This window comes from Anopheles stephensi, chromosome 2 (genome assembly GCF_013141755.1).
Source record: "Anopheles stephensi strain Indian chromosome 2, UCI_ANSTEP_V1.0, whole genome shotgun sequence".
Taxonomy (NCBI): domain Eukaryota; kingdom Metazoa; phylum Arthropoda; class Insecta; order Diptera; family Culicidae; genus Anopheles; species Anopheles stephensi.
In genome coordinates this window covers 27,010,219-27,029,515 of record NC_050202.1, presented here as the reverse complement: position 1 = coordinate 27,029,515, position 19,297 = coordinate 27,010,219, and the positions used below count along the sequence as shown (strand labels likewise).

The following is a 19,297-nucleotide window of genomic DNA, read 5'->3' as shown; positions in this document are numbered from 1 at the left end:
TGCTCAGGAGATGAAAATAGAAACCAATACAAAGTTTTCGTTTTTTTTTGCAAATATCTTTTTATATTTATTCTCGTTCGTACCCACAAAAACGTCCCCTTCGTCCGCTTCGTTACCTCAAAACAGTGTCGCTTCCTTTCGTAGGGTTTAAAAATTAATTCTAAAAAAAATAGAAGATCTCTGCTCTCTCAGTTTAACCTAAAACTCGTAGCTCAATTCCATGCCGGCACAGAAACTTAAGTCCTACTATAAATGAGAAATGCAAGCACACGTACACGCGTGTTTCTAGTGGTGATCTGAGATTCGAAGATACTGTTCGAAGCTTTCTGCTCCTTTCTTTTTGTTTCATTCGTACCTATCCCTAGCTAATTCTGTTCCAAAAACCAAATGCCCTTCTTCCAAGTTGTGCCGGTATGGCAGAAGCAATATTGCCTTCAAATTGGAAGCAAATGGGAAAGAATGATCAGAAGAAGATGCATCTATTATATTATCACAAAACGTATTTGCCTTTACCGGAATGTTTGTCCACTCGGGAGCTTTCCCCGATTTGTTGACTAGAGTGAGAGAGTGACAGGGGAATAGAGATCGAGATGCATCGAAAGAATTTAAAACTGAACTCTACCACCGGAGAATCACCCAAAATTGTTAACCTAAAAAGTTAAGCAAAAACTTAAGCTTATGTTGTTGGACAGTACCAGTCGTTTCTTCGATTCTTCGTTTGATCGTTTGCCCCGCCCACCAGCCGATTGTACTCGATCGAACAGCGGCGAGCGAACAGTGTGTGTGTGTGTGGTTAATGAGGTGTCCTGAGATGTCGCAACCTGGTTTTTGTTTTATCGTTCCAATTCCTCGTGTGCTGCTTAAAACGTTAGGATCGGTTGCTCCCGGTGGTCTAAAAGATCTGTAAGAGAAAAAGAAAGCAAACGTTTGAGACAACCATTTAGAATAGACCCACAGGAGTAGACTAAGGCAAATAAGTAGAATAGACCCACAAGTTGTGTGGAAAATCACGGTGAAATGTGTGCAGGACCATTTAGGACATAAAAGGAATTTTTAAACTAACCGTTAATTATATAAATAAAATGTATTAAAAGTTATTACAGGTTGTCATGCAGAAAGCTTGTTAAAGTATGCATTAGACATTTTATAATTTTTCATCAACTTTTACAATGCTTTTTAATACGATCAACTATATTTTTACTTAATACTTATTATAGTAAGTATATATTTTTATAATATATTCAATAGTAAAACAATGATCAATTATGTATATAAGTGTGTTTTAGCTGAATAGTTTATATACTTGCTAAAACGTTCCAAAAACTAGATGAAATAGTAATTTTTAGTATCTATAAAAAGAATTCATATTCAAAACTTAATGAAAAGAAGGCTAAAGTCTGAATAGATGCCCCCCACTCACGGACACTCATTTTTGCAACTGAATTACCCAAAAGGGTATATTTTTCAGACTTTTTACTGTAAGTATTTAATTATTTATTATTTTTAATTATAATAAATAATTATTACAACGATTTCTCACATTTTTGCTTAACTTTTCCCCAAATTTAAGGTAACTCAGTAGCAAAAAGTGAGCGCCGTGGTTGGGGGGGGGGGGGGGGGGGGGGGTGCGCATCTATTCAGGCTTTAGCCGAAAAGAATAGTTGGTAAAAGACTCGAGAAGGCCCGCCCTATCATCTTTTGTGTGCAGCACTGTGGCCTGTCATTTTTATTGCACAGTGGGATTTTTGTAGGGTCATAACTCGCTTGATATAAACATTGTGCATTGTTCCTGAATACTGTTACTGGACAGCGAGTAGAACATGATAATATGCATTGTAAGAAGTGATTTAAAATGTTATTTTTCCTCCATTTCTGACTATCTATGCACGTTAACAAGCATCCATCGAACCAATCCAAACCAATCGAACCATCGAATCAACCCGATTGGTCATTCCTAGCGTGACCAAAAATTATTACGTAGCTCCTGTAAGCCAATATGAATGGTCAGGATAGAGGGAGGGGGATTGAATCGAATAACAAGCAATATTTTATTCGACTTTATTCAACCATTTTTGACCACACTGAAAGCACACTGTGAAGCCTTCGCAACGTGTACTGCGGATTGCATACATTCAGGCGTAAATCCTACAGTGCCTAACAAATTTTGTCAGGGAGAGGGGGGGCCTTCGCGAGTCTTTTACCGAATAGTTAATTGGTTTTCCAGTTGACAGGCTCCTTAGATGAAATAGTTGATATGGAAACGGCTTCGTATGGCAGGGAAATCAAATACCTTTTATTGTAATGTCCTCAGATTATATGGTTACAGTAGGCCGTTGATATTGTACGCACTTACCCGTGCGCTTGGGAGAACACGTTTCCATATCAACTAGCCCTATTTGCAATTTCATCTAAGAAACCTGCACTAAAAATGGACGCTTTTATGAGCTAATAATTTGAGCTCAAAATTTATAGAAAATTATACAAAAAATTATTACTACATTTCACAACGCCAAATGAGAATGATTTAAATAATTTTGTATATAAAACTAAAAGTAAGTTTAAATTAAATTATTTTGTCCCATCTCGCCCTGTACGCATTACACTGTGCATCTTGAGAGCCCACTTCTACTCCTTAGCTAAATCCTACATTTGTTCTTACCTTTCGCTATACTCCACCACGGCAACGTGACGTAGGTGAGAAAGGCGTTCAATGGCGTTGACTGCTGGCGGCGGTTCTCCTTCCAGAAGTGGAACGTTTGCGTGAATCCTTTCGTTGTCCAGAGCGGATTGTAGGCGCCGTCGTCAAGCTCTACAAGTGTAAGAAAATATGGACAAAACAGCATTGAATTACCATCGGTGTGTCACGTTCGTGTTCGGCACTCGGTTTCTCTATCCCTCCGGAGGACAAAACCAAAACTGACAACATCTCAAACAAAGCACATTGAAAACCAAAGCTCGCTTCAAATTCAAACCTTTTTCCCCCGTGCCGTGCTGATGCCGTTTCGGGTGGTAATCGCACAAGTAGTAGATGTTGGTGCCATCCGGCGTACGGCGTCTCGGAATCGTATTCGCAGCACCGCCGGCCGCTGTCGCTGGTCCCACCGTACTTCCGCCTGCCGGTACCGTCCCACCGCAACCCCCTTCACTGCCAAGGATTGTTGGCCGCGCGTAAAAGCTGTTGTAGCTGGGTTTCTTCACCTTCGGCAGCGTGGAGCATTCCTTCTTGGCGCGCAATTCCTTCAGAGCCGCCCATATGGCACGATTGCTCAGCTCGTTCTCCTCGGTCGTCGTGTCGGTGTGGTGCTCCGTCGCGTTAGTCTTGGCCGCCGTCTCATCCGGATTGCCGTTAATGTCCCGCTCCAGTACCACCACCGTGTCTGGTTTGTTCGCTTGCTCTAGCTCGGTTTGTTTCGCTGGCTCGGGTGGTTCTACTTCCGGTTGGGTGGGTGGCATTTCAACGCTCGTCTTCGCATCCGCCACACCTATTTTTCCCCGTGCTTCGGACACGATCGAAGGTTTCGCTTTCTTATCATCCTTTTTAGCCCCAACCACGGGGCTGGCAGAGGACGACTTGCTTCTACGGTAGATCAACGAAAAGCGACCACTGCTGCCGACCGTTGCCGACGAACCATTGCCGGATGGGCGACCGTTCGACGTTCGTCGCTCACGATGCTCCTTGATGTTGGCCACCGTTACCGGTGGCGGGGTGTGTTGCTTTACCCCACCGTGATGATTCCCATTTCCGTTCGACGTCCCGTTGTTCCGTTCGGCCGGGAACTCTTCGCGACCGTTCACCCGGATGCGCTGCTTCGTATCAATGATCGCACCGGCCGGCGATTCCCCATCGACCGACAGATCACCACCGCCACCGTTCAGCGAGACGGCATCGTCCGCCATCTCGTACTCTTCGGTCGCTTCCGTCGCTTCGGTAGCGGTCGACGGAGGAGCGGATCGTCTGTTCATCCCGGTGTTGTTGTTGATCGCATTGGTGGTGGTGGCCTTTGCTTTTACGTTTGATCTGTTGCCGGCCGTATCGGAATGCTGTACCGCCTCCGTACTGCTGCCACGCTTCGACCGAAACACCGGTGTGCTGAGCCGCTTCTTGGGGCTTTGCGTCCCCTTCGAACCGTTTTCCCGCCTCTTCACCGTGCCGTACGCTTCCGGCGACGGTTTCTTCTTCACCGTTCCCTTGTCCGTTGGCGTGCTCGGGCGCACCTTGGCACCGCCCGCAAACTCTAGCTCACTTTCCACGATCAGCACGTTGCGATGCTTCAGCAGCGGCGAACGGCCCCTAGAAACCGTGGCCAAACAGGCCGGAGAATCGTGCAGTTCGAGCGACGCGAGTCGCTTACGGTCCGATTCGCTAGCATCCGCCTCTTCCTCCTCCCGCTCGGTGGTGGTACCACACTGCGGACACGGTGTGTACACGTCCGACATCTGGACCGACTCCACATCGGACCAGCGCTTTCGATTACCGAAGCAACTGCAGCATCCAATCTTGCTGACACCTTTCGGCGGCGAGGGTCCCGCCAGCAGATCAACGCGCTCGGTGGACGTTTTCGTAAAGGCACACCGATCGTGCCGCACTACTATCGGTGGGTCGCCATCGCCATCCACTAGCCCACCACCGCCACCACCACCCTTCCGTTCTTGGACCGGTGGGCGGCTCGTGTCCAATACGCTGGCGGACGAGGAAGCAGGACGATCTGGGATTGGTTGGTGAACAAGACCGAAAATGTCCACACACACAAAAGGTGGTGGCGCGGGAAACAAACCTCCACGGCAACACATTTTCCGATGCGAAGGAAAATGTGCGCGCGTACATTGCGTGTGTGCGGGTTTGTGTGTTCATAAGAGAAAGAGATAAATAGAGAGAGAGAGAGAGAGAAAGAGAGAGAGAGAGAGAAAATTATAAGCAAAACCAACAAGGATGTGATGGTGGTGGTTTTGGCGAAAGGGTACGATTCAAAAGAGGATATCCAACAAAAAAACCAACGGAAGCACACCAAGTGGCGGAAACGAACTAGCAGGGCCTGCTTCCGTCCTTTGGCCGCTTCCCACTTTGACTACGGTATTATATAAACGCTGCTAGAGGGATGGAGGGAGTTTTCTTTTCTGTGTTAACAGCAAGGCTCACACTAGCGAGTAGTTGGAGATAGAAAAGGGGAACACTACTTTAGAGAGCGGCGGCAGCGGCGGCAGGGCGAAGGATGAGAAAGGTGAGAGGGGAGGAAGGGGGGGGGGGGGAAACCGATTTGCCTATTGAAAATGAAACACAACAATTCACACGACTGGGAGAGGGACCGGGGAAAGGCTAGCCCGTTGGTGGAAGGGCATATAGGAGGTAGGGGGAGATAATTTAAATTTGGAGGATATGGTATTTCTTCTCTTTTTCCCAAATTTTGAGGTTAAGCGCGATCGTCCTGCTTCCCCACCGGTTCGAATAAAGATTAGAGTAATGTTAAAGTGCAAGCTCAGCATCCTACTCACTCACACAATCACACACACACACACACACACGGTCTGAAGTTAATACGAATGCGATTGATTTAAAGCAAAAGACGGTTACGGTCGAATACACATGCGGCATGCAGATACGGGGGACAGCTCAGGGACGGATAGAAGATTTCAGAGGGTGAAAACGAGTGAGTATGATGCATAAAGCGAGCGTGATTCTTGGGCATAGTTAAAGCGTTAGGAACGCCAATTTCTTAGCAGGTGCCAAACCCAACAACCAGGCCACAGTTATGAATGGAACTCGGGGCATAGAAAAACAAACAACGGTCAGCAGCAGCAACGAAAAAACCAACGAATCGTTTGCATATGAAGAAAGCGTTTCTGTACATGGTCGTGATGGCGAGTGATAGTGTGCGATTCGTCTTACCGTCACGCAAATCGCCTGCCTCGATCTCGGACACTTCGTTCGCTAGACAGTCTAGCCCTTCGTTTTCGGAGCGTGCCTTCGAACCACCGTACGACGAGCCGGGATCGCCGGGGTGTTTCGTACGCCAGCCGTAGCGGCTAAAGTTGTTCAGATTGGCGCTCGGATCGCTGAGCCGACGCTGGTGCCGATAGTTGTAGTACTCCTCGCAGTCTTCCTCCCATTCCGAGTCCCACATGTCAGTGGCACAGAACCTGAAAATGGTGGGAGACGATAGGGAGTAATGTATCATTAGTGATGAATGTATGGGAGCTAATATGGGAGCTTTCGTTTCCACTGCTTACCCAGGCTCGCTGGTAGGTGTTTCGACACCCGATCCTTTCGGTTTCGTGACCGCCATCTCCGCGTGCCCTTTGCCCTGTGGACCCTTCATGCGTACAAACTCGCACCGTGTCTGCGGACCACCGGAGCTAAACAATCCGAACGACATTCGTTGTGCGACTTTCGAACCGAGACTAGATTGCTGCAAGAACGGACAGTTTTTCGATTAGTGGCTTTCGGCGAAAAGGCGCCGATCGGTCGACCTACCCGTGCGTCGTACACCTTCTTCAGCGCATCGTACCGGATCGAACCGAGAAAGATGACGCCCTGCACGCTGCCGTCCCGATCGGTGGCTACCAGCTCGACGCACACCATCTCACCGTCGCGCACCAGAATGTCGTGGAACACCTCGTCGAAGTTGTCCACCATGAAGCAGATGTGCGGGTAGGTGATCTCCTCGCTGTCACCCTTGGTGTCCATCTTTCGGCGGCTCGGGGACGCGTACACCTTCTGCGAGTGGCGCCGCAACACCTGCAGCTCCTTCGGCGAGGTGCGCGTGCAGATGGCCAGTGTGAGCGTGTAGTTGAACTGGTGGATCACCAGGTTGAGGTAAACCGTTTCCTCCCAGTCGACGTCCGGATCGCCGATCGGCAGTTTGCGCGAATCCTTCCGGAACACCTCGATCTCCGTCTCGTACCGGGGCATCGCGCGGGACGAACCTTTGATGTGCTTTTTGCGCACGAAAAACAGCAGATCGTCGCAGTCGATGCTGTGCTCCGGTTCCGATTGGAAGAGAAAGTGGCGCACGAACAGGTCCGTCCAGTAGGTGGTGCCCTGCAGGACGACGAAGCCACCATCTGGAAAGGAAGATGGCGGGAAGCGCCGAGTTAGTCTCACATCAAACAAATCAACACAACCCTAGCAAAACGTGTGACTACTTTAAGTCAACAACATAGTACTAGACGCTTAGGAAAGCGTTGAGGATGACCATTGTTTTGCCGGGGTGCCAACAGCACCCCGGCAAAAACAAGGACCATGTTTCCCTGTCTGATAGCCGCACACACCAATACACACCAATACACACCAATAGCAGTTTGTTTGTGTTACAGTGTCTTCAGACCGCTGTAAGCAATTGTTTTCCTCATCCACGTATTTCCATCTGCAGAGGGAGCTCTTATCTGGTGAAGAAGACCTGTTTTAGACAAGATTGCTTGGGGACTATACCTGACGCGACGGACGAAGCTGGGACTGTACAGTGTATTTATAGTCCCAGTACTCACATACGCCTCTGAGACATGGACTCTGTCCGCAACTAACGAAACCCTCTTAGCCGCGTTCGAGAGGAAGATGCTCAGAAGGATTTTTGGCCCTGTATTTGTGGAAGAACAATGGAGGAGCCGCTACGATGATCTCACCATCGTGCATCGAAATAGACTCGCCAGGCTTCGGTGGGCTGGTCACGTCATGAGAATGACACCGGACGACCCAGCCCGTAAAGTCCTTTTAGGCAGTTCACACGGACGGAGGAGGCGGGGTAGGCACAAATTGAAATGTAGTGATGGCATTGATGCGTCCGCCAGAACGGCCTGGATAACGGATTGGCAGTCGACGGCGCTAAACCGTGAGCGGTATCGAGGATTGTTGCAGCAGGCCAAGACCGTAAAGCGGTTGTAGCGCCTAATAAGTAAGTAAGTAAGCTTTGGGAGATCCGTTGGAGCCGCCGGTTCGGCCTCCGAAACACCGAAAGTCATTGAACTAAGCTCATCTGAACCATCATGCATCTTAGCACAAATTATCTTTTGACCTTTACGTTATCCACGAATTCAAATGATGTCAGGTTTACGTGATGTATGAAATCTATAAGGAAGGGGAGGCATTCACTGCTCCACATTTTATGCTAAAATTCCTTTAAAAAATCCAAAATTCCTAGGAAATGTATGTTAAATACCACTGAATATAATATCTCATATTTCCTTTTAATTCTTCATCTTCTTCTTCCTTGGCACTACAACCTCGAAAGGTCTAGGCTTGCCATTTCTGGCTTTCTTTCATCTAATTTTACCCGTAGCAAAGTCTGCTTTTGTAAAAAAATAATACGCTATTGCCACCCTAATATTTTAACTATGGTTTATCAGATGGTCTTCAACAGCAGGCAGACTTCAATAGCTGGAACACAGTTTCATCTCAGAAAAAAAGGCTTACAAAAGGAATTGCTCAACAATACAGGTATTACGTAAAATATCCTTTGGAAAAATGCCGCCCTTGGTTGGGACATCCGCAGCTGCAGACATCACTGACGTAATTGAACAAAGGTTAAAGGACACCTATCGCCTCAACACTCCCCCCGTACTTGAAATACGTTTAGTCTGTTATAAGCGCGAACAACGATAGCATATGCTAACGTAATACGGTTTAAAAGCCAAAACTGGTAACAAGAAATCAAAATCAAAATGTTTTGCAGCAGCAGCAGGCTGGTGCTAGACAAGTGCATCTCGAAACCCCTGGGGAGATGATTAATGGCGCTGCCAAAATAAAGACGCCGAGAGATACGACGCACTTAACTGATAAGCCCCAGGGGCGATGTAAGAACGCATTATACACAGCTCCCCATAATGCGCCAACGTACAAGGGAAGGTCTTAAAGGAACAAGGTTATATCGTCAATGCAATATCGATCCTTTCATCTACATCCTATCCTGTTTGCATAATGGAACCACCATCTCAGCGCATTGAGGTAAGGTGCTTGTCTTTGTATTTCAAACAGAGTCAATCGACACAGACGCAGTGCTCTGCTGCCAATCACTCAACTTCACTAGACCGTGAATAACAAACAAGCAGTACGTTGGTCGCGTTCCGGAATGACGGGATATTGCATTCATTTTTTAATATTTTTCCCCCTACTTTAAACGGCAGCACAACACTCATCGTTGGGGGGTTTTTCTGTCATTACTTTTCTTTGCCAGCTTAAGTATAACCTTCTCCGCGTAGCAAGTCCCATGAATCATGCAATGATATGATACAGCGTCGGGCTGACGATAAGATGTCGCTCACAAACAGAAGCATTTGGATAATGGAATTCAAACGACAGTATTTCTCGCCCTACACGCGTTAATGAGATTCTGTGCGCCGTACCACCCGGTGAGATGGTGGATCCTGCGAGGAGAGGCGATCAGCAAAAATTGCATTCCAAATTGCGAATCGATATGTTTGCGGACCAGCATAACATACCGGGAAGAAGTAGCAAACCGGCACACGATTGGAAGAAAACCCGTTCTTTCCTTCTCCTTTGGCCAACAACGTTGTTTTTGTTGTTGACAATCGGTAAGCAAGGTTAAAAAAAAAAGGGCAAGCGTCCTGACATTTCTGCTCGTTCTTCGGCAACCGAGAGATCCTAGCAACCGTAACAACCGATGGAAGGTAGGGTCGTCGCTGGAACACACCATCATCATCACCATCGGTCGTAGTATATAGCACGAGAAGTGCGCATATTCGCCTATTATCGTCGAATGAACTCATCAAAGCAGGCAGGGGGGGAGCGAACGTTTGGAATGGTTCGCGTTTTGGAAAAATCGATAATGACAGCAGGGCAGTGGTTTTCCAGACCCCCCCCCCCATTTACTGGGCTCATGGGGCGTGTTGAATTAAAATGCAAGCTAAATATGAAATGGCTGTACTGGAGCAGAATTAGCTATACTAACCGTCTTTCAGCAGCTGGCGCATCTCCTTCGTACGCTGGAAGTTGATTTCCTCCAGCAGCAGCTGCAGTGCCGTCTGGGGTGATTTCAGCAGGGCCGAGGCCGTCCCACCGAGTCCACCGGATCCGGCCGACATTGTGAAGGCTCGCCGTTGGTCGTCCACCGCGTTGCACGTGTGGGACACAAAATGCTAGATTGATCCACCCCAGCCAAGACGCCAACCGAGACCAAGTGGTGGCGGCGGCAGTCGCAGTTACCTAGTCACACGCGACACCGGAAGTGTGTGTCTGTGTTCATCTACCGCTGCTAAAAACGACCATCGTTTTTTCAAATCACATCAATTCATATCGTTTCGATGTGTCGCGCAGTGACGATGATGCTTTTAGTCCAGCAACACCACGGGACACCGTGATTAGAATGGATATTTTTCCTATTAAAAACACACTCACTCAACTCCCTTCAACTTAAACTCTACTAAGCGTTAGGTTCACTTCCGGAATGGCACACTGCTAAACTGAACTATGCTATGCTTCTGGCTCTTCTGGAAAAGCCCCGACTTTAGATGTGGTGGTCGGTCGTGTTTTGGTTCATCACACTTCGGGCGATTGCTTTTCGCCGCGCTTGCGCAATTGTGTGCTCTCTGTAGTATTACAACCACTCACGGACTTGGCTGTCATTTTCAGGATGCCCTGTTTTTGTGGCACCGCCGAATGACCAGTTAGGAAATAGAGAGCCGGGAAAAGACTCCCACACAAGGCACACCGCAAAAAAAAAAACTTTGTATGTACGCTTTCCGCGTTCCACTGTGTTCTGATTCTGTTTGTGCTGGTTGTGTGAGGTGCATTTTGTAAACATTCGCAATTTGACAGCTGACAGACAGCGTTACGGCACGTTACGATGCGTTATGTACGTTAAGCAGCGTGTACACTGACGATCAGCTGCTGGAGCTACAATCAGCTGGAAGTGTTGGAGGATGCCGGCGGCAATTTGTTTACTTCCATGATTCTTTTTAGTTAAACAAATTGTTTAACTCACTCCGAAACGTTCTATGCTGTTATCGGATGTTAGTTGATCGTGTACATTAAAGCATTAAAATTTATACAGATTTATTCGATCCTCATCATTGCTATGGCATTTATAGAATAGATTCAAGATACCTTACACATTCTAGTAAGTAGATTGTTCGTTTTGTCCACCGTCGATTGGACGCTTTTTTTTTAACGTAAAATGTTCCACTGAGAGTGGACTCTTTTATACTCTGTAGCCGTTTTTTTAAGCTGACTCTTTTACGTTTAATTTTTATGCCTGCTAGCCGTAGAGTAGCTCATGTAGATCTTGCACTTCCACTCACGACTTACTAACGACGAGCATTCGTTAGTGTGTGTGTTTTTGATATTGAGTACACATATGCCTAAAATCTAGCTATCTGCAGGATTTACCAGCGCCCTTGCAGACGAAATCACGCACTGCAGAATTCTATGACTACCTCTTCGTAAACACCTTATGTAAACTACAATGGCTAAAATGCGTAATTAAGACTTACAAAATTGTAATTAAGATCTCATTTGAAATGTTCAACATTTGTAGCGTTGCGAGTGGCGAGCATGAATGAGAGGACACGACATTGTTTACCACAGTCAAAGGAAGGTCTTAAGGAAAAAAAAACAAAAAAAAGGTAAGGAAACGCAATTCAACTTACTCTACAATCTGATTTTAGTTTTACCTAACCTAGAATGTTGTCCCTTTGCATGTAGGAATACTAGCGTTCCTCCATTAGTTTGTCTTACGATCTTCGTCGTGCGGATCACTGAGTAGGATTGTTGCCAGATATAGGAACGAATGTTATTCCAGTATCGTTTCACCAACGAGCGCCTTAACGAGTAATACTTGATCCCTAAGCTATACACCGAAGAAAAGTGTGTAGAAGTAGCTGCGAAGCAACTGTTTTAGTTTGAGAAATGTTTCCCTTTTTGCACTACCCTATGCCTGACTCCACAATAATCACAGTTTTCTCGTTTTAGTATCGCCATTGTAAGTGAGTGTATGTGTGTTTCTTTTTTGTATTTTTTTTTCTCAGCTAACACAACCATCCTTCAGATTTGAGTAGTTTGTTGCGTGTAAGTTTCCCTTAACGGCGCATGCAAGAAAGGTAAACTGATCGATACCAAACACGACGATTTTCTTGTGATAAAATATCTGTTTTTTAAAGTGTACACACTATGCAGAATTAAAAAAGGGATATCTCTCTCGCTAAATAATAAATCCTACCACAAAAAACAAAAACACTATTGAAGAGCCGCGCCAAGCTGATTCTCCTCTCTCTCTCTCTGCTATCAATAGCCCTATGCTATACATGGCAAATGTAAGACGTAAGGAAGCGGGTGCGCGCTACCATACAATAAACGCAGAATTGCAGTTCGTTGCTTGCTTTTAATCTAACACCTACACGGGGATGTTGCATCCGCCTTTAAGAAATCTTTCGGTGATTGCTCGCCTAAACTTACCCATGCGTGCCCATTCAGAATGGATAGTGCACGTTGTCGGTCGGTAGCACCGGTTCGGCGGCCGTATCCGGTAGCTCGTGCGGGCCCGCGCCAAACCCAACCGTAGCTACACCATCGGGCCAGTTCTTCGGTAGCTTCTGCTCACAGCGCCTTCGGTGGATTTTCAGGCCGGCGAACAGTTTGAACGTGGCGCCGCACAGCGTGCATTGATATGGCCGTTCGCTCGAGTGTAGCTTCCGGTGCGTGATCAGATTCGACGGGTGCACGAACGCGCTCGAGCACAGGTCGCACTTGTACCGCCGTTCGCCCGTGTGCGTGCGTATGTGAATCAGCAGATAGTCCTTTCGCTTGAAGCTTTTGTGGCACTCGGTACACTGAAATGGGCGATCCGTTTGCGGCACGAATGCGATCGCTTCCTTGCGCTCAAAGTGGCACATCATGTGCTTATCGAGCGTGACCGAGTCCTTAAACGTGATGGCACAGATTTCACACTTGCGAAACGTGCCGCGGGAAAGATATGCCGCTGGCGAATCGCCGACTCCGGGTGCCGCCTCGGTACCACTCTCGGACGAGGCTAAATCCGACGTTTGGGCGACCGTCTCTCCCTCGTCACTGTCATCGGTGGCGGGGCGAGCTGCACTGTGGTGGGTGGTGGGTTCGCGTAACGAAGCGGAATTTGTACCGCCGGCGTGCGAGGATGACGAACAGGACTCATCATTTCCGCTGCTATCCTCCCCCGCCGCCGGTTCACCATCAGCAGCCGGTGAACCTTGCAACACGGCGAGCGAATGTTTTCGCATGTGCGCAAGCAGATTTAGCTCACATTTAAACAGCTTGTTGCAGATACGACAGCTGCGCACCTTGTGCGCCTGTTCGTCATCGGCATGCGTCGCTTCATGGACGCGCCTTAGCTCCTCCGTGCGGAACATTTTCGGGCACTTTGCGCAGGGATGTTCGGGAGGTGCGGTCGTGGGTGCGAGACTTTCCCCGCTCACCGTTTCCAACTGCGATCTGCCGGGCTGCTCTGTTGGCCCCGGAACAGTGCGTCGCCTTTTCGGTTTGCGTAGTGCGCTGGACTCTTTCCCAACGGGTTTGGGTAGTATTGGAATGGGTCGACTTGCACCCATCAGCGCTAGCAGTGCCATCGGGTCGGCGGACTGTGGTGTGATGGTGGTAGTGCTGGCGACTCCGCCGGGCGTTGTGGAGGTTGCAGCCGAACCAAGCATAACAGCGCCATTCTCTACCCCTTTGCCCTTTGCGCCGTTGTGCAGTAGCATGTGCGCGTTCAGTTCGTCAAGGAAATGGAATATTTTCATGCAGTAATCGCACCGAAACAGAATCACCGCCGAAGGGGAGGAAGATTCACTAGAGGATGATAGGAACTGCAAATGAAAATGAGACGAAAAAAAACAGCATTTAGTATTCAATCAATTCATACCACACTATTGCACAGAACCTGCATTGCACCATATGGGTGGAACCTTTGAAGGTGCGGAGGAGCGTCAAGATAACCAATCCCGAGATTACTTTTTCCAGTTTAAGTTTTGGGGAATGGTCGCAGTATGCTGTTCACTTATTTTAACTTGTCACCTCACCTGTTTCTCTCCACCTTCACTATCATCGTTGGCATCGCCCGTTTCCTCCATCGCTTGCTGCAACAGTTCGCTTGGATCTAGCTCGAAAGAATCATCGAGCGGTTCTTCCTTCACCTCCACGTCTTGCTGCTGATGCATTTCCCTTAGCATTTCTCGCTTAATGACCGCCACCTCCTGCCGTACGTTCTCTTCAGCAACGCCGTCCGCAGGCTTTTCCGCATCCGCTTCAGTCTCGCTGGTCACAACACCGGCCCGGAATTGCTTTTCGAACAGCTCCAACATTTGCTGCGTTCGATAGAGCTCCGCGAGTTGCGCTTCATCCACACTGCTGCTGTCGATTGATCGTCGCTCACGGTTGTCATGGTCGTCGTGGTCCGCGTTGCATGGTAACCGCGTAGTGGAAACATCGGCTACCGCCATCGAGCTTGACAGTTCACCATCCTCCAGTTCGATCTTTACGAAGCTTGCCGCATCGATTAGCGGCTCCTCCGACTGCAGGTCTTGCATGTCCTGGTGCATGTTTCGCGCGTGCTCCTCGAGCAGATCGTAGGTGCTGAAGGTGCCCGGACAGAGCCGACAGTCGAACGATTCGAGCCGTCTGTGCGATCGGCGGTGGTACTTGAGCGTCGAGGGAGAGATGAACGTCTTCAGACAGACGAGACAGGTGTACAGATTGTCGCCCGTGTGGGTTCGCTGGTGGATTTTCCAGTTCGAGCGATCGTTAAACTTCTTGCCACAGTACTCGCAAGGAAAGAGGTTCGTTTCGGTGTGCAGGTTCATGTGCCGCCGAAGCGTGTAAGCATTGCGGAACGTTCGATGACACACCGTGCACTTGAACTTGCCGCCACCTTCCGCACTGTTACGCATTGCCTGCTGCAGGCCAGCCATTTCCAGCGTTGCCAGCGCAAAGGTTCGTTCCTGCTCCATTTGTCGCTGTTTCTGTGAAACAAAATCGATCGAGGAGATCAGTGGCGGGGCAGGTGCGTCATGCGGTTGCGACGGGGCAGAGGACGACGATACGACATTGCCACCGCTACTGGGAAGCAGTGCACCAGTGGCGGGTTCCAATGGGCCACCGTTCGTCTCCAGCATCAGGTCTTGCAGGGGTCGCAAACCGAACGAAGACAACTGATTTAACGCGATCGCCATCATTTCGCTACTGTTGTGCTTTTGCGTCTCCGGGATGGAAGTGGTCGACGTAGCAGCCTGCTGCTCGGCACTCCCGCAGCCCTTTGATGTTGGTGGCCGGTTTTGCTGCTCCTCTACGATGGGCACCGATTGGTCGACCCCGGCCAGCGCCACGCGATCGTCGAGCAGGTTGTGCAGAAATGTGTCGTTTTCGATGCATTTCTCTCGAAACTTGTAGAATTCGTTCAGCTTCAAGTCACACACCGCGCAAATGGCAGAGGGGAAAATGCTTTTCAGTTTCACCTACAAAAAGGGTAAGGGAGAATGATGAATTCATTAGCAGTTGGCAGTCTAAAAACGAATAATCATGTCCAGCTTACCTTCACTGTGGTGCAATCGAATATTTTCTTCAGTAACGCATCGTCAATTCCTCTTTCGTCGGAAAATGCACGCGTCAGCTTTTGCTCCTTGGACAAGCATAATCGACACAGGTTGCTCGAATCGCTATTGCGGTCGTATAAAAGAGAGAAAAAAAAAAAAAATTAGAGGAACTTATCAGAAAAATTATTTAAATCCAATTCTCTGCAAACCGAAACAGAAACATGTGTGGTAAAAGGTTAAAATTTTTGTATGGAAGCAGTAAGATTTGTTTAATATGAGCCACATAAACACATAACACTTGGAAATTTGAAAAACCAAACTAATTTTGGTTCAGGACTTAAGCTGTGCCATGTGTACTAGCGATCAAACCTAATATCTATTTTTTTTCCTTGGCACTCACTAGAACGTCGAGAGGTCCCGGCCTGCCATTTCTGGCATTCTGAGACTTAATTTTACCCGCAGTAAAGAAGTCAGCCTTACGTACGGGGAGGCGGTCTTGATGGGATTTGAACCCCGGCCCTTCGAGAACGAGAACATCGCATGAGGTTCCATGCTATTGAGTCACTGCCGTCCGACGATCTTCTAGGGCGGTAAAATGCTCAATAAGGCATGGGCTATGGGGCTATGAGGCTAATGGCATTATAATTCCACTCCTTAGGCCCAACATCATTAGTTTAGAACATCCATTGCCAAATGACGAAGAATATCGTGGACAAAATCAGGCTTGCTCTTCAAAAACTGACAGTGAGCCTGTCGTCGATAGAAGATCTTCACGTTTCAATTTCTGGATTGTGAATTTTCCTTCCATTCTACTAAGTCTTATTTTTAATATTTAACCCTATTCCGTTGCGCAACATCTTACTCTAACTTACATTAATGTTGTTTGTCTGAGTGCTGCTTGAACGAACTACAGACTCACATTGTTTCAATGCAAACACAATCACCTTAACGGGAAATCCCCACAGTTAGTCATCTTCTGTCGATCGACTGGGCTGCTTCGTGATCGAAAAACAAAGATCTTCCTTGTTGTTGTTGTTGTGTTGCTGTTTCTGCATTTGCCGTGATTTGCACACTTTTAACACAACACGTCAACAACAACAGCGGAAAACAATAGACCAGTGGCGTCGTTCCAAGCTAGCCTAGCCGGCACATTTTACTCACACAAACACACACACACCAATGTTCGCCAGGGCTCGCTTTACAGAGCACTGTTTCTTATTCATTTTCTGTTGATCATAGCAGAAAGCTAAAGAATCGCACTGCAAGGTCAAGAACAGTGCGAGTTGGGTTGGTTGGTGGGCGGGGGGGGGGGGGGGGGCTGAGGAGTTGGCATATTGACGCACGTTTACCTCTACCACCTGGTCCCACTCTCACCATTAAACCATACTACAGCGGCGCAGGAAGCTTTGGTTGGTCGGTGTCAAGGTATATGGATATAGAAGGTAGAGTTGTTTAGAGCAAATTGACATTTCTCGACCTGACATAACAGTTCCGTGGTGATCAAGGGGAAGGGTATTGAGAAGAGTGATGGCAGCGTCGGAGGAGGCGCCGGTGGTGGTATCGCTTGCGATTTTTTGACGAAAAATGCAACCAAATATCGTCAATCTTCTGTGGAACAACATTTGATATGCGAAGATGACCCATAAATTAGCGAAATTGCTCAAGGGATTGAGAATCGAGGCTGTTTGTTCATGTTTGTTGCCCCATACCATATGTTTTTGTAAACAAACTCTGACATAACTCGACTAAAATGTCGCCCTGTCAAATCGATAAAAATCCACCTTCTAAATACATACACCTTGGTCGGTGTGCGCATTGCTTGCCGCGACATCGGCGTGTTGTTTGGTTTGGTGGGAAGCCGGGTGTCGAAATGATATACGCGCGTGTGGTGGTCATGTTACCAATACACACGCGCGGTGCACACACCTTGCACATGTGCTTTGTGAAGAAGGTAAAGAAGGCGGAATTGACAACACAAACAGTAAAAATAATGTTTTTCCCTCATTTCAAATTCGTGATAAAAGTGCATAAAAAATATGTCAAGTTTCCCTGGTATGTAAAGAATACTGTTGCCTAGCAACATACGTAGAAAGAGCTAAATTGTACTGAACTGTTTACTGTTAATTGTTTAAGGATAATATAACGAAAGAATGAGAGGAATTAATAAAAGCTACCACGAATTTTAAAAATCGGCGCACCAAAAATGCTTGTAGGGAAAAATAACAAGAACTTTGAAAAGCAATAGAAAATAACGAGAAATTGTCTTTTCTGTCTTCTAAAATGCATAGTTGCATAGTGATCGAACAAACATCACAAACAATAGCAGCTAATGGGGGACAAAGTAAACAAAACCCCTAAGAAGTTGATTATTCCAATGGCAATAACTCTAATCCATAAACATATCCCCTAGCCCTTCGTTATCGAACTCATAACAGAACATCTTTCTATACAAAGTCGATGAAAACAACAAACATGCCTACTGTGTTTTGTTCTTTTTACAGCAAGCTGAATTGCGTTCTATCGATGTTACATTGTTTTCTTTGACCCCATGAGGTTTTAACTCACAGTAATTGCTTTGTCTGCAAAGCTTATTCTGTTCAAATGGAATAAGCATTAACAATCCAAACTGAAGCAGTTCGTACAAAGGATAGTACCGAATATAATGGAATGCGGTTGCTTAGCTTATTTATGCGATTCTCACCCACAGCAACAATACCGAAAGTAGATAGAAAAACCACCGAAAAATGAAAACCACAGCCGCAGCACACAGCAACAACGTACGATGTGCTTTGTATTTTGCGCACACCAACACCAGCACCGTCCGCTCGCGTTCACTCACACACGCTGTTCGCAGCGCAGTGTCCTGCTCCTGCCTCGAACAATGAACAAGCTGCCCTCCCCCGTATTCCTTAATTACACATTATTTTACACTCACCTTTTCACAACCTCCATCAGTGACTTTTTCAAACACTCTTCATCACGGTTTACCACCGTACTCGAGGGAATTTCCTTTACCATTTTCGTTTCGTTGTTCGATTCGTTTCCGTACGGCACACAACTACACACTGCACCTCAACCGAGGAACATTAACACCCACGGACGATTCGAAATGAATCCTTGCTGGCCAACAATGAATGCACAACAAAAAACCATCCTCACTCACATCCCAGCACTGTTTTGATGTCTCACACATACACGCGCAAAACACGCACCTACGCACCCGTAGTGTCGTTTGTTTCTTCGCGGCACCTACAATACCAACACGGGGGGGCGGCAGGCTGGTACAGGGCTGCACCACCACCTTATGGTACACTGGGTTTTGATTATTACTATTGCTTTGTTTGATACGACGCTTTTCGAGACCGGGTTGCAATGCTCGGACAAATTAAGTTTCCGGCTGGCACCAGTGCTTCCTTCCTTCCAGACACTTGTTTAACAAGAGCGCGTTGGTGGAACGATTGGGTTCAGTGTGCCCTGCTCGGTGATGCTGATTGGATGCGTATGCACCTTCGCGGGGACAATAAATTATAGCGTTGCCAATTCACTGCACCCATTGCACACTGCTGGCACGCAATTCACTGGCCGGGAAAACGTTTTGCACGGTAAAATTGTGCTTTTTCCTCCAGATTCCCGCTGTAAACATTGAGCACGATTATTCACCTTCTAGTTTGACAGTTCCGCCTCGCAACATCACAATGGTCGTCCATCTGGACATTGCGCAATGTAAATCGCGTAGTAAACATATTTCTGTTGTACATCGTCGACGTGCGTCGAGGGCAAAGCGAGCTTATCT

At 47.4% G+C, this 19,297-nt stretch overlaps 2 protein-coding genes across 5 annotated transcripts; both read right to left on the bottom strand.

The window, feature by feature from the left end:
- Window positions 1-40: 40 nt before the first annotated feature.
- On the bottom strand, window positions 41-10,729 carry LOC118505987 (uncharacterized protein KIAA0930 homolog). 2 transcript variants are annotated; one of them, XM_036042549.1, is made up of 7 exons: window positions 9,900-10,729; window positions 6,470-7,059; window positions 6,226-6,404; window positions 5,885-6,135; window positions 2,973-4,706; window positions 2,660-2,809; window positions 41-901 (listed from the first exon to the last, which is right to left on the bottom strand). In XM_036042549.1, exons 1-7 carry the CDS (start codon window positions 10,030-10,032, stop codon window positions 861-863), a joined length of 3,078 nt encoding a protein of 1,025 aa, XP_035898442.1. In that variant the 5' UTR covers window positions 10,033-10,729; the 3' UTR covers window positions 41-860. The 2 variants fall into 2 exon arrangements, with proteins under 2 accessions (XP_035898442.1, XP_035898443.1); XM_036042550.1 differs by lacking the exon at window positions 2,973-4,706 and having other exon boundaries at window positions 9,900-10,726.
- Window positions 10,730-10,985: 256 nt separating this feature from the next.
- Window positions 10,986-19,265, bottom strand: LOC118505988 (gastrula zinc finger protein xFG20-1-like). Of its 3 annotated transcripts, XM_036042552.1 has the most exons (5): window positions 18,440-19,265; window positions 15,504-15,627; window positions 13,996-15,426; window positions 12,499-13,782; window positions 10,986-12,468 (listed from the first exon to the last, which is right to left on the bottom strand). In XM_036042552.1, the coding sequence occupies exons 1-5, from the start codon at window positions 18,520-18,522 to the stop codon at window positions 12,415-12,417; spliced, it is 2,976 nt and encodes a 991-aa protein (XP_035898445.1). In that variant the 5' UTR covers window positions 18,523-19,265; the 3' UTR covers window positions 10,986-12,414. The 3 variants fall into 3 exon arrangements, with proteins under 3 accessions (XP_035898445.1, XP_035898444.1, XP_035898447.1); XM_036042551.1 differs by having other exon boundaries at window positions 10,986-13,782; XM_036042554.1 differs by lacking the exon at window positions 18,440-19,265 and adding an exon at window positions 16,449-16,786 and having other exon boundaries at window positions 10,986-13,782.
- Window positions 19,266-19,297: the final 32 nt, after the last annotated feature.

Excerpts from the sequence above, each read along its gene's own strand:
- LOC118505988 (XM_036042551.1), bottom strand. The coding sequence starts at position 18,522 with ATGGTAAAGGAAATTCCCTCGAGTACGGTGGTAAACCGTGATGAAGAG. Across the intron at positions 15,628-18,439 it reads CTGATGGAGGTTGTGAAAAG|CGATTCGAGCAACCTGTGTC; the intron begins GTGAGTGTAAAA and ends CGACCGCAATAG. Across the intron at positions 13,783-13,995 it reads GTGAAGGTGGAGAGAAACAG|TTCCTATCATCCTCTAGTGA; the intron begins GTGAGGTGACAA and ends TTTCATTTGCAG.
- LOC118505987 (XM_036042549.1), bottom strand. The coding sequence starts at position 10,032 with ATGTCGGCCGGATCCGGTGGACTCGGTGGGACGGCCTCGGCCCTGCTG. Across the intron at positions 7,060-9,899 it reads GCGCCAGCTGCTGAAAGACG|ATGGTGGCTTCGTCGTCCTG; the intron begins GTTAGTATAGCT and ends CTTCCTTTCCAG. Across the intron at positions 2,810-2,972 it reads GCACGGCACGGGGGAAAAAG|AGCTTGACGACGGCGCCTAC; the intron begins GTTTGAATTTGA and ends TTACACTTGTAG.